This window comes from Lynx rufus, unplaced genomic scaffold (genome assembly GCF_022079265.1).
Source record: "Lynx rufus isolate CCGP_SWC_20201006 ecotype Redwood Valley unplaced genomic scaffold, mLynRuf1.p SCAF_2, whole genome shotgun sequence".
In the NCBI taxonomy this organism is placed as follows: Eukaryota; Metazoa; Chordata; class Mammalia; order Carnivora; family Felidae; genus Lynx; species Lynx rufus.
In genome coordinates this window covers 119,315,762-119,330,419 of record NW_025814834.1, presented here as the reverse complement: position 1 = coordinate 119,330,419, position 14,658 = coordinate 119,315,762, and the positions used below count along the sequence as shown (strand labels likewise).

Below are 14,658 nucleotides of genomic sequence, written 5' to 3'. Positions count from 1 at the left end.
CACTAGAGCCCGACGCAGGGCTCGAACTCACGAACTGTGAGATCATGACCTGAGCCGAAGTCGGATGCCTAACCGACTGAGCCACCCAGGCGCCCCTCAAAGATGGTATTTAAGAGTAAATCCTGCTCTGACAAATGACGACAACAACTTAGTATGCCATTGTTCTGACACTGTTTTATACATATTAGTCGTATGTCCAAACAGATCCTAAGTTCTAAGGTCAAGACAGTGCCAAAGTTTATACTGCTTCCAGGACTAGTAGAGTGTAGACTCACAGTTGGTACTCAGTAAACACTAAATAGATACCCAATAAATACTAAAAAATAAATTCAGTGATTAGAATGACTTAGTCCTGAGTCTGGGTAGAATCTTTCATGCCTTCTGTTTCAAAGACCATCTACAGATGGCCATTACACAAGTTCCGGTTCCACACAGTGTCTGGCAACATGCCTTTGCCTCTTCTTTCATTAGCAGGTAGAGGCTATTCTCCACCTCCTTAAATGTGGGCAAGCTCTGTGACCACTATGACCAAGATACTATAGTGGAAGTGATATGGTGCCAAGACTAGCTCTTAACTGTCCTGGCAACGACCATTTCCGGTCTGTTGGAAGCCAGCTGCCATGCAGAAGGGCAACTACCCCGAGACCACCATACTATGAGAGGCCACCACCAGGAAGAAAGACCCCAGAAGACAAGAAGCCACATGGAGAAAGAGAGAAGCCAAGGAGCACCGCATCACTAGATGTGTGATTGAAGAAGCCACGCCCAGCCCACTCAGGACTTTCAGATGACTCCAGCCCCAGCCACCATCTGATGGCAACTGCATGAGAGATGCCCCCAGTGAAAACCACCCTGCTGAGCCCAATCCACATAAACTATTGTTTGAGGCCACTAAGCTTTTTAAGTGGTTTGACACTCAGTGCAGATAGCAAGGACAGATACCGAGATGGAAGTTTACCCAGTGTTTTCAACACAAAGTACCAATACCAATAATAGTTCTGGTAAATAGTATTGAGGACTTAGTATGTGTTATGTAATTATAAGTGCTTCTACTAATTCTGTTTTTCAAATGTTTACTCACTTATTTTTGAGAGAGAGAGAGAGTGTGTGTGTGTGTGTGTGTGTGTGTGTGTACAAGTGGGGAAGGGGTAGACAGAGGGAGAGACAGAATCTCTCTCAAGCAGGCTCTGAGCTGCCAGTGCAGAGCTCAACATGGAGCTTGAACTCACGAACTGTGAAATCATGCCCTGAGCCGAAACCAAGAGTCGGAGGCCCAACTGACTGAGCCACCCAGGCACCCCTGTACTAATTCTTTTAAACCTAACAACCAGGCTTTGAGATAGGTTCTCTTACTATCCTCATTTAATAGGTAAAGAAATAAGCCCAGACTTTGTGCTGACAGCTCAGAGCCTGAAGCCTGCTTCAGATTCTGTGTCTCCCTGTCTCTCAGCCCCTCCCATGCTTGTGCTCTGTCTCTCTGTCTCTCAATAATAAATAACCACTAAAAAAAAATTTTTTTTTTAAGAAAAGAAAAAGAAGTAGCCCCAGAAAGTCCAAGTAAGTGGTATGGCTAGAAAGTGCCAGAGCTAGGATTCGAACCCAGGGAGTCTGACGCCGGTCTTACTACTACACCACATATCCTGTCACTTTACTAACAGGTTCCTGAGATGAAATGCCGGAGAGCTGCTGTCTCCCAGCAGGGCCCACCTGTCCTTCCTTCAGATCTAGGCCTAGCCTGTTAACAGGTGCTCTGCTGATTGCCCCGGCTGGTTCTCTCTTCCACCCGCCCGGGCTACCCAGCCTGAAACACAAACTTAGCCAGCATCAGTTAAACAAGGGTCCAAAGAGTGCCCTCCTTACCCAGGCCACGAGGCTGACCTCAGCTCCTCGGCCAGCTTCCCTTCCGTTCCAGTTTTCGGGAGCTGGGCCTCTAGCTGGGACACTCTCTGGATCAGACTCTCCAGATCCTTTTTAGCCTGAAGCCCTGGGGGGTAGAAAGCCCCAGTGCCATCGGACAGCCACCCCTCATCCTCGTCAGTGACACTATGAGGGGAGGATCCCTCGAGGGCGCCAACGGCCTTCAGCTTTCGAGGTCTCTCCAGACTAGATGAATAATCGCTTGTCACTGAGAGGGACCGCACCCGGCTCTTGAGGTTCTGAATGATCTTGTTGGCGTTCTGCAGCTGGGTCTTCAGGTCTCTGATGTCCTTATGGAGGACAGAGATGTCTTCTGACTTTCCACACGCCTGGAACTCCTGCTTCCCTCGATGGCTCTCCAAGGGCTTTTTCCCAGGGGGGCTGGCCAGCGGTGAGCCCATCAGGTGCTCCTCACACTCTGAGAAAAGACAAAGACATCTTCCTGAGAAGAGCTGCACATCCTGCGGTAGCTGAAAACCGCTCTGTGGCTGGGCTAATCATTACTAGAGCAAAAGTTGAAGCAGAACTTCATTCGGCCCTGCACTCTCCTAGCATTCAAACACCGTATTTCTTACCCACCCAACGGCCCTGCAGGTCAGGTCTGGTCACCTTCTGTTGTACTGAGCATTTTTCTTCTCTTCACGATTTCTGTTTGGTGGGTGTGCCTACAGTCAAAGCACTTTTATTGTGGACAATTTTTTAAACTTAGGGTTAGCACGTCCCCAACAGCTCATCTTGTCTTTTCATTAAAAAGTAAGCTTTTTCTAATAATCTGTTGGATGGAACTTTTTTTTTCCTTTTAATTAACGGCAGTATGTTGAAAACTAATTATAGAAATTCAAACTCATGCTCAGCCTCATTTGGGGCAAGAGTTCTCTGCCAGACTCTCCTGTCCCTCTCTGGTCCTGTGTCCCCTTCAGTCCTCAACACCACCCCCAACCTCAGCCCATCAGGGGCGGGACAGGCCAACATCTCCCAGATGTGGGTGGACAGGTAAGCCCCGCCCTCATGCTCCTACCAGGACTGGTGCTCTCCTCCCGCTCGGCCTCATTCTCGCTTCGGCCACATGTCTCATAGCCCAGATCCTGGAGGTCCACCTGCACCTGCTTGCTGTCCTGCTTCACCAGGGATTCACCTGCTCGGGAAGAGACAGAGGGTGTTACAGAGGATCTGAATTTCCCACATACACCCTCAACCTCAGTGGCACACGCCCTAGCCCTCAGGGGGTAGGAGGTCAGGGCCAGAGTGGGATGGGTGCTTCTTTGGACTCAAGTGGGAGAAGAGACCACCCACTCCAGGCAGGACTTCCTTCCACGGGGTTGAGCCTATGTCTGCTGCCAATGATCTCACCTACAACAACTGAGGCTTTGTAGGGACCAGACATCTCTAAGTTGGGCATTGTATATTATCATCCTTAGAAGCCCCAGTGAAACTAGCAAGCGCTTTACCCACAGAGGTTCAGTAAATACATGAATGGAGCTGAACTAATACACAGTCCTAAAGCATCTAAATCCTCACTGTTCAGTAAGATTGCTACTAGCCACATGGGACTACTTCATATTAGATTAATTAACATTAAATGAAATTTCCCAAGTTGAATGAGCATGACTCCTAAGCAGATGTGATGTAGATACAGAACATTTGTATCACTGCAGGAAGTTCTATCAGAAAGACTCTAATTTTTTTTAATGTTTATTCATTTTTGAGAGAGAGACAGAGAGTGGATGGGGGAGGGGCAGGGGAAGGGAGACACAGAATCTGAAGCAGGCTCCGGACTCTGAGCTGTCACCACAGAGCCCGATGCAGGGCTTGGACCCATGAATCATGAGGTCGTGTTGAGCCAAAGCTGGATGTCCAACTGGCTGAGCCACCCAGGCACCCCTGGAAAGCATGGATTCTAGACCAAAGATGATGATGTATTTTTGAAGAATATGATTTGGTGCCAAGAGAAGGAGAGAAACTATCAGTTTATGTTGAGAGAGGTAAGACATTTTGCTGACTATACCAAAAATCAGCAAATCTAGGGACACCTGGGTGGCTCAGTCAGTTGAGTGTCCCAACTTCAGTTCAGGTCGTGATCTCACGGCTCGTGACTTCGAGCCCTACATCGGACTCTCTGCTGTCAGCACAGAGCCTGCTTCAGATTCTCTGTCCCCCTCTCTCTCAGCTCCTCCCCCGCTCATGCACATATACTCTCTCTCACTCTCTCTTTCAAAAATAAACATAAAAAAATCAGTAAACCTAGATGTTAGCCCATTTCCTCCTTAAATGCTCACTGCAAACTTGCTTTGTTCTTTATTCTTCTCTGCCACGTGCAGACTGAAGTTACATGTCTACCTTCCACAGTTCTAGGGCCGGGGTCAGGATGACACTGGTTTCGAGTCTGGGGAAGAAAAGTGAAGTCTGCAGAGCACACAGCTTCTCGGGGAGAAGACAGATGCCTTGGTGACGATGGGCCTAAGACTTACTAAGCATGACTCGGTATTTCTCCAGCTGATTGGCCTGGGCAAAGACCGTGGCTTCGGAGATCAGCAGCTTCTCCTGGAGATCCTGATAGCGCTGTCTGCATTGTGCCAGCTGGGAGCGCAGGTGCTTGGTGGATCCAGGAAGGCCACATTCTGACTGAGGCCCGGCGTCTCTGGCCTGGGGCTGGTTATCCAGCTGTGAAAAGAGCCAGCACAGGGACCAGGGTGGTCTGAGGTCACGCACTGTGCAGCAACTGCCGCTGCCCCTTCGGAGCCTTGTGGACTCTCTGCTTGGGTCTGTCACAACGTGCCTCATGCCACTGGCAGTTGCTTGCTTTCCTGACCGAGCTCCCGCAGACCTGGGATAATGTTTCATTCATCTCTGTGTCTACAGCGCATAGCACGTCGCCAGTAGAGTCTACTGGGAGCTCTGTGCGAATGTTCGTGCAATGGTTAGAAGGAGAAGGGGTAGAAACCTCTGCTCGTCTCTCCCTGCTCTCAGAATCCTCTACATTCTCCATTTACTGACCCCTCAGCAAAGCCCCTCCCCTTAAGAGGACCCCACTAGGCCCTCCTGAGCCTCAGGAGCAGACACCTGTGATGAGCTGTGACGAAACTGGCAGTGATAAGGGAGAGATGTCATTACACACCACTTGTCTGGGCTGCCTTAACTCCAGGCATCCCTAGACCGCATCCTATGAAATAATCTGTTCCGCGCCTTCCCTCCCCACTGTTCTGAGTACTAAAAGGGCAGAGACCAGCTCCTACTGCCTGCTGCCAATGCCTACTGTGTTATCTGGAAAAGTAAGCACTCCAGAAATACGTAGGAGAAATTAATTACTCAAGTAATGTTTATGAGATGATGTTGTAAAAGCCTTTCTAAAGGCTGAATGCGTGAGGAACATTGCTGCTGCTCGTGGTGCAAAGCTGCCCTTCCCTCAGTCCCTCCTGACCCACAGGACGGAAGTGTTGCCTCCAGCCCTTCTCCAAGGGTCTTTCATTCCATCTATTTCCGCACTTACTTGATGGGCAGCCCCTGTGAGGGCAGCCCCAAGGTTGAGGCTCTGGGGCCTGGGGCAGGGCTTCGTGGTCACGTGCTCCTCTTCTTGGCATCGGGACTTCTCAGGAAAACAGCCCGGCTCTGCATTCATCCTGTCGATCTCCTGGGCCAGGCGCACGAGGAGCTCTGGACTAAGTGGACTATCCCTGTCCCTGCTGCTCAGTACCAGCTGCTCTTTGAGGAGGTTGATGATGCTGTGGGCATTCTTCAGTTTTCCCTGGAGCTTTCTGAACTCGGCCTGAAGGCTACTCTCATTCAGACCCCCCTTGGTTGCCACAGTTCCCAGCGTCACCTCGCCCTTCTCCTTGTCTTCCTCTATCTCCCATCCGTCAGACATTGCTTCTCCTATCTGCTCCTTCAGCTCTGCATTCTCAAGGCAAAGGCTCAGCATGGCATTCCTGCAGAAAGCACACACAGTCAGGGGCTGCTTCTGGTCTCTGCCTCAGGTCCCGACAGTACCCCCCGTCTCAGTACAGCAGAGACTCAGAGACATCCCAAAGCGTGAAGCCACCTCAGAGGCCTACAGCTGCTCCCTTATACCGTAGACAAGGGAACCAAGGCTCAGGAAGAGAGCGAGCCTTGCCCACACTACCACCGCTCCTTGGTGGCAACACAATTACTAAAAGCCTTGGGCTTAACACACTCCGTCTTTACCCATGTCGTGGAGCCCTCCTATTCTAATTTTAAGTGGCCTCTGGAATAAACAAGGTTAAGAAAAAAAAAAAAAAAGAAAGATCTTGCCGAGGGCAAATTTATTATTAATTATCATCAGTTTCCAACCACTGGATGAGAGATGGGGACCTAGGAAAACACGAAATAAATAATACTAGTCAGAACTGCAACCAAATGTACTTCTTTAAAAAAAAATTTTTTTTTTAAATGTTTATTTATTTTTGAGGGAGAGAAACAGGCAGAGTGTGAGCAGGGGAGGGGCAGAGAGAGAGGGAAACACGGAAACTGAAGCAGGCTTCAGGCTCTGAGCTGTTAGCACAGAGCCCGACGGGGGGCTCGAACCCACGGACCGTGAGATCATGACCTGAGCCAAAGTCGGACACTTTACCGACTGAACCACCCAGGTGCCCCTCAAATGTACTTCTGTAATTATTTGCTTTATGCCTGACTCTTGTGATAGATCATCTTTAGGAGGGTGGGGACTCCTTCTGTCCTGTTCACTCTGTATCCCCAGAGCCTCTACAGTGCCTGCCACAGACAACATTCATATTTATGGAAGAAATAAAACAGATAAACAACTAATTTTCACTAAGACATTCTAGGCCCCATCCTTTCTTCACACTAAACCCTTCAGCAGGGTTGGATGGAAGCAATAAAAAACATGGCTTTAGCAAGGCAATGCATTTAAATAGGCATTTTGCTTAACCTCTTTGAGCCTCAGTTTCCTTTTGCATAAAATAAGGATCACTCATACCTACTGAAGTAATTGGATGCTGAGATGAAATTGCATATATGGTATGGTTAACTCAGGGTCTGAAACAGAGAAGTCATTTAATCCTGCTGTACTAGCTGCAAACCTGAAAAACACTAACACAGAATCCTATGAGGTGCTTGTTAAAAAAAAAAAAACACCCAAAACTTTAGAGCTAAGGCCTATCAATCTACTTTTTACTTAAGTTCTGCAGGTGATTCTTAAGCACACTAAATTGAGAACCACTGACTAGAAGGGGCAAAGGAAACAAGTAATTCACACCCAGAAGGATTAGCAGTTGGATAACCCCCCTCAACTGGGTTTCTTAGAATCCTGAAGTCTTGGAATCAAGAGCAGGGCTTGTCTAGTGAGAATCAAGGAAGAGAATCCTTTAGGACATAGGAATCAGACAGGCTCTCCATGACACAGTTTCCTCAATGGAGAAGAAGAGGGATAGGGCTTTTGCCAAAACAGAGGTGTAAGAGGGAGAGAAGGGAATGCATGTATAGTATGGAAAACAATGCTTGATATTATGTTATAGCTTCATGTTTTGGGGGGAAATTCCTTTGTTTTCATGATAGTAACTGATGAAGTCTCAAAAGATGGATAGATCCTAGCTTCTACAGTATCTGTGATTGTTAAGGTTGGGTGAAGAACTAAACCAGAGTTTCAGGTTAGTAACTCCAGGGAAAAAAAGAAAATAATCCATGAAGGTATTGACATGTGGCTCGAGTGTATATTCAGCTGTAGTATCAAAAGAGATGTACTGTTCTTACCCATGAGCTTAACCAAGTTTACATATGAAAAAGGCTAGGGAAAAATTATGTTTGGGGCAGCTGGCTGGCTCAGTCGGTAGAGGGTGCGTCTCTTGATCTCAAGGTTGTGAGTTCAAGCCCCACATTGGGCAGAGAGCTTACTTTAAAAAAATAAACAGGGGCGCCTGGGTGGCTCAGTCAGTTAAGCGTCCAACTTCGGCTCAGGTCATGATCTCACAGTCCATGAGTTCGAGCCCCGCATCGGGCTCTGTGCTGACAGCTCAGAGCCTGGAGCCTGCTTCGGATTCTGTGTCTCCCTCTCTCTCTGCCCCTCCCCTGCTCATGTTCTGTCTCTCTCTGTCTCAAAAATAAATAGAAACATTAAATAAATTAAAAAATAAAAAAACCCAAAAACTGAAGAAAAGTATGCTTTCACTTAAGTAGAAATAAATATCATAATAATTCAGAGTAAAAGAACCAGCATGAAGGAGGCTCACAAGATTATTTCCAAAATTGTTTGGCAAAGTATACAACATAGAAGAAAAGGCTCAGATATTAAAAATTGGAAGGCAGGGGTCTAGCCATGGACTATTATGCAACTTTGAGTAAGTTACTAGAACTTTTTAGACCGGAGTTTCCTTGGCTATGAAATAAGGATTAATCTAGATGCCAAGGTCCTCTTCAACACTAATATCATTTGAGGACTCAGGGACGTTTAAGTGGCACATAATAGGGAAACAGTAGGGCATGAATTAGATTTGCACCGCTGTGTTCTAAACAACAGGACACGAGGATTATGACCCTCAGGGGTGAATGAATGAAAGGATTAGCCGTACATCATTGGCACGATCCTGGAGCATCTTTTGAAAAAACACCATTAAAAACAGAGTGGCCCATCTAGCCAGTGAATCAGCTATCTGCCACTTTGGTAAATCTAACAAAACAGCAGAGATGATTAAAATTGCTATTCCATGATTTAAGGATTTACACTGCTGAGGGAGAGCTGCGTGGGGATGAAGGGGCCCCCTGTACAAACTCTCCTCCACAGACCATTCTGCCCTGCATGTAATAGTGAAGCATCGTGGGTAGCAGGAGATTCCTCATATGATCCAGTCAGTTCCAAAGGGCAATGCCTGTCATACAACTGGGAGGTTTTCACTTGTGACTGTATGGCTAATAATGGGCATTATTATAGTGAACTAAGACCACATTTAAATAATTTGAATGGTAATTATTGATAATCACTATTATCCAATATTATTAACTTTTCCATAAAGAATTTGAGCCATTCGTGCATGGAGCTTGGGCTGTGGGCCCAAAAGCCCTAAGCACAAATGCGTGGCTGCAGAAGGTGAGTTCCTTGGCTCTGGTGGCCTCTCCACCGCAGGCTCTCCTTCTCTGGGGGGTGTCCTACCTGATGTGGGCCACAGAGGAGAATCCTGCTTCCTCAATTTGAGCCTTTAGCTCTTTCAGTTCCCCCTCAGCTCTTCTCTTCTCCTCTAAGTGCTGGTGGATCTCAGCCCTCAGGTGGAGCATTTCCTCCTGAAGACCCCTGTTACCATCCCCTCCTGTCGAGGAAGGAGGGGGAAGACATATGTTCTGGGTCTCTGCAGCTGCCAGGCTTTTCTCCAAAGCCACCTTGATGAGCTGAAAGGAAAGCATAATTTAAAGAAGTTAGGTCATGAAGGGGGGTCCCAAAGGAACATCAGATTGCAAAGGCAGCCTTTGGTGGGAACAAAAAAGACGGCCCTAAAACAAGCTCCCCCTAAGGACTTCCTCAGCCATAAGGGTCCTGGGCACTGGTTTGGGTGGGCAAGACACCAGGAGAGTGGGGAGAATTACTGCCATGGGCAGGAAGAGCAGCATCCAGAGGTAGGTGAGGAAAAGACACAAGCACTTCATAACTAAAAGCAAGCGCCAACACATGAGGTGTAAACAGGACTGGAGAGCGTGGATGCTGTGACTGTTCCCTCCCCGTGGGACAGAGGAGGAGAGTTTTCTCACAAGTCAGGAAGCTTCCCTGACTTCCCAACATTGGAGTCCTCAACTGCAAAGAGCACAGCTTGAGACACCAGCACGCAAAGCCGAAGGCCATGTCTGTACCTAAGACTCTAAAAAGGATGACTAAGACGGAAAGCACTCAGCTACAGGTAAAACAGAAGTTTAATTTCACGAGCAGCAGGAGAACCACGCCCTCCGACGACGGAGAAGTTGGTGAGGCCACCTGCCCAGCAGCCAGTGTCACGTGCTATTATCCTGGTGCTGATGCTGCCAGCCAAACTCTCTACAAATCTAAGCTCGTGAGAAGAAAACAAGGTGGAAATAATTTCAGCACACCTTTCTATTTAAAAAAAATTTTTTTTAATGTTTATTTACTTTTGAGAGGCAGACAGACAGAGCATGAGCAGGGGAAGGGCAGAGAGAGAGAGGGAGACACAGAATCCAAAGCAGGCTCCAGGCTCTGAGCTGTCAGCACAGAGCCCGATGCGGGGCTTGAACCCACGAACCGCGAGATCGTGCCCTGAGCCAAAGTCGGACGCTCCATTGACTGAGTCACCCAGGCACCCCAACAACTTTCTGTTTTTTGAGGATCTTTTTGAAGTTACTCTTCAGTGTGTCAACTCAAGCAGGTTATATAGTTTTTCCTCAAAGGAGAATTGTTTTAACTTGCAGGCTTTCTTATTGTTCCTCTCCAGTTTTCCCTAGGCTTTTAAAAGTGTAGAAACCAAAACCCGAGTATGACAACCTACTCAGTGTATGACTAGTTTAGTGCAAGGATTTCTCATACATTTGTCCAATATTAATACATCCCAATGTCATGCTGCTTCATTTTCCTCTCTGTGACTGCACTCTGGGATTCTACTCAGCTTCAGGTCTATTGTTATCTCCCAGTTTCCCACCTCTCTCCCACAGCTGTTTCTGGGTCATGTTGTTTCCTCTATGTGTGTCAATAGTGTGACTTACACTTGTCACTTGTAAATTCATTCTGGCTATACAGAATCATTTCTCAAGGGTCAAAGTCCTCAAAATATTTGATGTGCGTCTCCAGAGATGAAGGAGTAGCCACTTGACCGGGGATGATTTGTGGAGTTAATCATATGCTTTATACCTTCATTCAGGTCACAAATATATTGAACAGAACAGAGCCCAGAGCAGCTTAAGTGGATCAATGATTGAGCTGCTTGGCTTGGCACAGAGCCATTGACTTTGGCCGGTAACCGAACATGGTGAAATCTAGGCTGTGAGTGTGGGGTGGGGCTGATTCACAGCGTGCATGTGCAATGGCGGTGAGCAGCACGGCAGTTGAGGTTGCAAAGGAAAAGAAAGAAGAAACATGCATGGACACAGTTGCTCATTTCCTAGGCATTCCTAGGGTTCTGAGCCTGGCATTTGTCTCTACGGTCTGCTGCTGGGCTTAGTCAGACTGGCCTATCTCTGCGTGTGCCACCAAGCATTTGGGACAAAAATCAGGAAAGGGGGACTGGATAAAAACCACTTTTGAAAATTTAGGATCTCAATCCCTCATTTAAACTATGTGATATTACCTTTCTATATAAACCCTTTCCAACTAACTTCAATAAACACTGCCATCGGCTTTGAATATGGGCACATTTATTCTTTTCTAAAACTTAAGGGTTCCTGCCGCTTGAAAATAACGTCTCCCTGTAATGTCTCACCTATTCTTAAAGTACCTTTCTGGATGTATGTTATCTTCTACTGACTGAAATATGCCTAGTTTCCTTAAAAAGAAAGTTAAGAACCATGGAATGTCAGTACCAGGAGGGACCTGAAGGCCCACCTGGTCTAATTTCCCCCTTAAAAATGAGAAAATAGAGAGACGATTTGTTCCCAGGCTAATTTGGGTTTTCTTATTTTCACGTTAAAGGGAGCTTACTTTGGCTAACTTGTCTGTAAAACTGAAATACAAATGCATGAAAAATGACTCAGAATCTAGCCTTTTCAACAGTTTTTCTTTCCCATCTATGGAAAGTTACTATTTCTATATTTCTCCCAAATAAACCCCCAGGGCTTCCAGTCTGTAGGGTGGTAGTATGGATCCTTTAGGCCTACTGTTAGTTGTATCTAACAGGTTCCTCCTCCACCACCCCGCACCATTTCCTAACTCATCTGTTGTAATGCTTCCATGGTATAAACTTTGTTGTATGCGCGGTTTCCTTTTACCCCAGAGAAGTCTACATGCATGTCTGATCTCTCGTTTGCAATGAGTTGTTTTTTGCCCAATTACATTATGTCTCACCATGTAAATCAGTTCTCACACAGCATGGAGGGCATTCAAAATAATTGTTCCTCACATTCTTCACACTAAGTCCACTGACTTTTTTCTCCTTCGTCACATTTGAATCTCGATTCTTGATTCGCTTTTTTCTACTGCAAAAGTTAAAATGAAGGAAGGCACTGCTTGATTCCTTTCACAGGTGCTTCCCAGGTATTTATAGCCTTACATTTGCTTGAGAATGGGATTTTGTGGGAGATACCTGGGGAAAATTACCAATATAGCTAGACCTGAGACTTCCTGGGGTGAGTGAGTCTAACAATAAGAACGAAGCAACTTGCTGTGGCCAAAAGATAGCTCTTGCCTTGGAAGGAACACCAAGTTGGATGTGCTTGTTAGGGGAAGATGTGTATGCCTGAGGTAGAAAGGTAGCCTGGTGCTGAGTAAAGTCTACCTTCCAAGGACACAGCAGGGAGGAACTCAGAGACTAATTATAAGGGACCATTTCCCTGGAAAGCAGCAAACACAGTTTTGAGAATCTTGACACAGAACAGTTATGACAAAAGAAGCTTTATTTGTTTGGTAGCAGGAGAGTCACACCCTCAAAACTCCAGAAAAGTTGAAGTGAATTTACAATGATTTCATACACCAAGGTTCCTCCTACCCCAAACTGGAGACAGATTTTCAAGGACAGATGATGGAAAGAAAATGATGCTTACCCAAGACATTCTTCATCCAGCAGGTATAAAACTTTGTCTATCATGAGTCAAGCCCTAATCTAAATGTCTGTTAACTAATAATTTATTAAGTATTGCTGCCAAGTAATAGGGCAGACGTTGCAAGGGAAATATACATGCTCCAGTGTAAAGGTTTATTCCAGGGTTGAACTGACCTCCTCAAAATGTGGTCTGGTCATTTGCTGCGTGCTAGGCTATAGGAAGGAAGGTTCGGGAAGAACAACTCTACAAACCAGTTTGCCCACAGCTGAGAATGAGAGCAAGGGGCTTGTGCTACCACACATAGGTTAGACCGTGTTAGTCAGAATCTGGCTTTCTTGTTCACTTATTCTGGAATTAATCGGGTCCACAGCAGCAATAACCACCAGTGACCGGCAGACATCCCAATCGAACTGTCTTAGAGTGGACATCTGCTTATCTTGCAGATCCCCCTTTTCTCCCCAAAGCTCCTCAGGGACATCAGGGCATGGGAAGCAGAGGAATCTGTCTGGAGGGGCAGTAGTATACATCCTTCAGGTCACAAGCATTGGTTAGGGGGACTCAGAAGAAGCTGTTCAAGCAAAAGGAGAAGAGGAACTCATGCAGGATCTCGAGGGAGACGTGAGGGTCAGGTACAGCTCAAGCAACAAAAAGGGGAGCTTGGTGGAAGGTAAAGAAACTGTGTTGAGGATGTGAGGGATCTCAGACAACTGCCTACTTGAGGACTACTCGTGTCCTCAAGAACCGAAGACTGTGACAAGTTCCGTGAGATGTGAGGAATGCTCGTGTGGGCTGTTTTTCTCATACAGGAGGTATAGAGGCCAACCCAGAAAGCCTCATTTCCCCTGAAGTTTTCCTAATAGCTCCAAGGAAGCCATCACTGGAAAAGCCCAGCTACTTCTGCAGAAGGACAGATACCAATGTTCCACTTTCTCCTCAACAACTCAGAGGCATGGTCCATCTAGGAGACGTGATTGCTAAATGTCACTGGGCAAGGTGGAGACACAGAGGAGTGCCAGTGAGTGCCATGGGGTCACTGTTGGTGACTTAATCTCTGAGGTCCAGGACATTCAACTCTTGAGCTTGAGAACATGCTGGTTTACACCTTCACTGATGGTTGGTGGGAACAGTGTTTCAGCCTTGGGTACCAAGTTCTGAGGTTTGATGGGGGCTTGCTCTTGAAGTGTCACCTGCTGGTCACTGGCATGTCACAACCTGCATGGTCTGTTGGTCGCCCAACAGACTTCTCTTTTGCACAACAAGATTTCACCAGGACAGATCCCTACTTTGGAAGCATTCTGATCCTCTCGGAGGTTCTCAGAGAGCACTCTCCTGAAGCAGGTCTTAGGCCTGCACCTCCCCGATCAGCCCTCCGATGACTCCCTGTCTTCTGTGGTGTTTCAGATACAAAAACCCAAGAGGGGAACTGTCCAAGGCCTTGTTGTATGTAAAGATTCTTCTGACGCTAAAGCTATAGATGGTACATGGGGGCAAGGGTGGGAAGGAGGGGGCAGGGAGCGGGAGCAAGAGATAGAAGGAGTAAAAAATAAAAAATAAAAGTAGATTGGAGAGAAAAGTGGAGTGAGGACGGGGGTTGGCAAGGTGGCTGGGAAGCTTGGGGGGGCAGAAGACTGGAAACTGGTTTTTAGTAAAAGATAGCTTCTTACTTTAGGTTCGCAGGCAGGGGCTGCAGGAGACCACCAGACCCCAAAGGGCTATGAGCCTTCCACCCTGGGAACCCAGAACCTGACTTGGACTTACCTGCTGGTGGCTGTTGTGTGCAGCCTCCTCCTCGATGCTGTCGGTGAACTCGGTACTAGCATCTTCAGTATCGTCCCCTGCAGCTGCACCTGGAAGTGAGTCCAGAAGAAAAAGGTGACTCCTTTCACAGGTGGCTTTCAGATAGCAGCTACAATTACACTTTTTTTGCACCTGCCTCTGATTTCTTTCTTTCTCCGTATGCGTGACCCCCTAGCCAGCAGGGCTGAAGGCAGGACCAGTGTGCCAGATGTGTAGAAAAGCCTTTTTTGCTATCACTATTAGTATAGCATTGGACTAACATACAACTTAAGTCTTAAAACCTTCTCT

General features: G+C 46.9%; 1 protein-coding gene across 1 annotated transcript in view; it reads right to left on the bottom strand.

The window, feature by feature from the left end:
* Positions 1-14,658, bottom strand: part of LOC124514262 (myomegalin-like) — a 59,400-nt gene that overhangs the window by 24,986 nt on the left and 19,756 nt on the right. Inside the window, exons 2-7 of the mRNA XM_047082292.1 lie at positions 14,332-14,541; positions 9,035-9,267; positions 5,405-5,840; positions 4,386-4,578; positions 2,936-3,052; positions 1,861-2,335 (exon numbers count right to left, since the gene is read on the bottom strand). Of these exons, the coding sequence (XP_046938248.1) occupies positions 1,861-2,335; positions 2,936-3,052; positions 4,386-4,578; positions 5,405-5,840; positions 9,035-9,267; positions 14,332-14,541 (1,664 nt within the window). The remainder of the gene's footprint in view (positions 1-1,860; positions 2,336-2,935; positions 3,053-4,385; positions 4,579-5,404; positions 5,841-9,034; positions 9,268-14,331; positions 14,542-14,658) is intronic.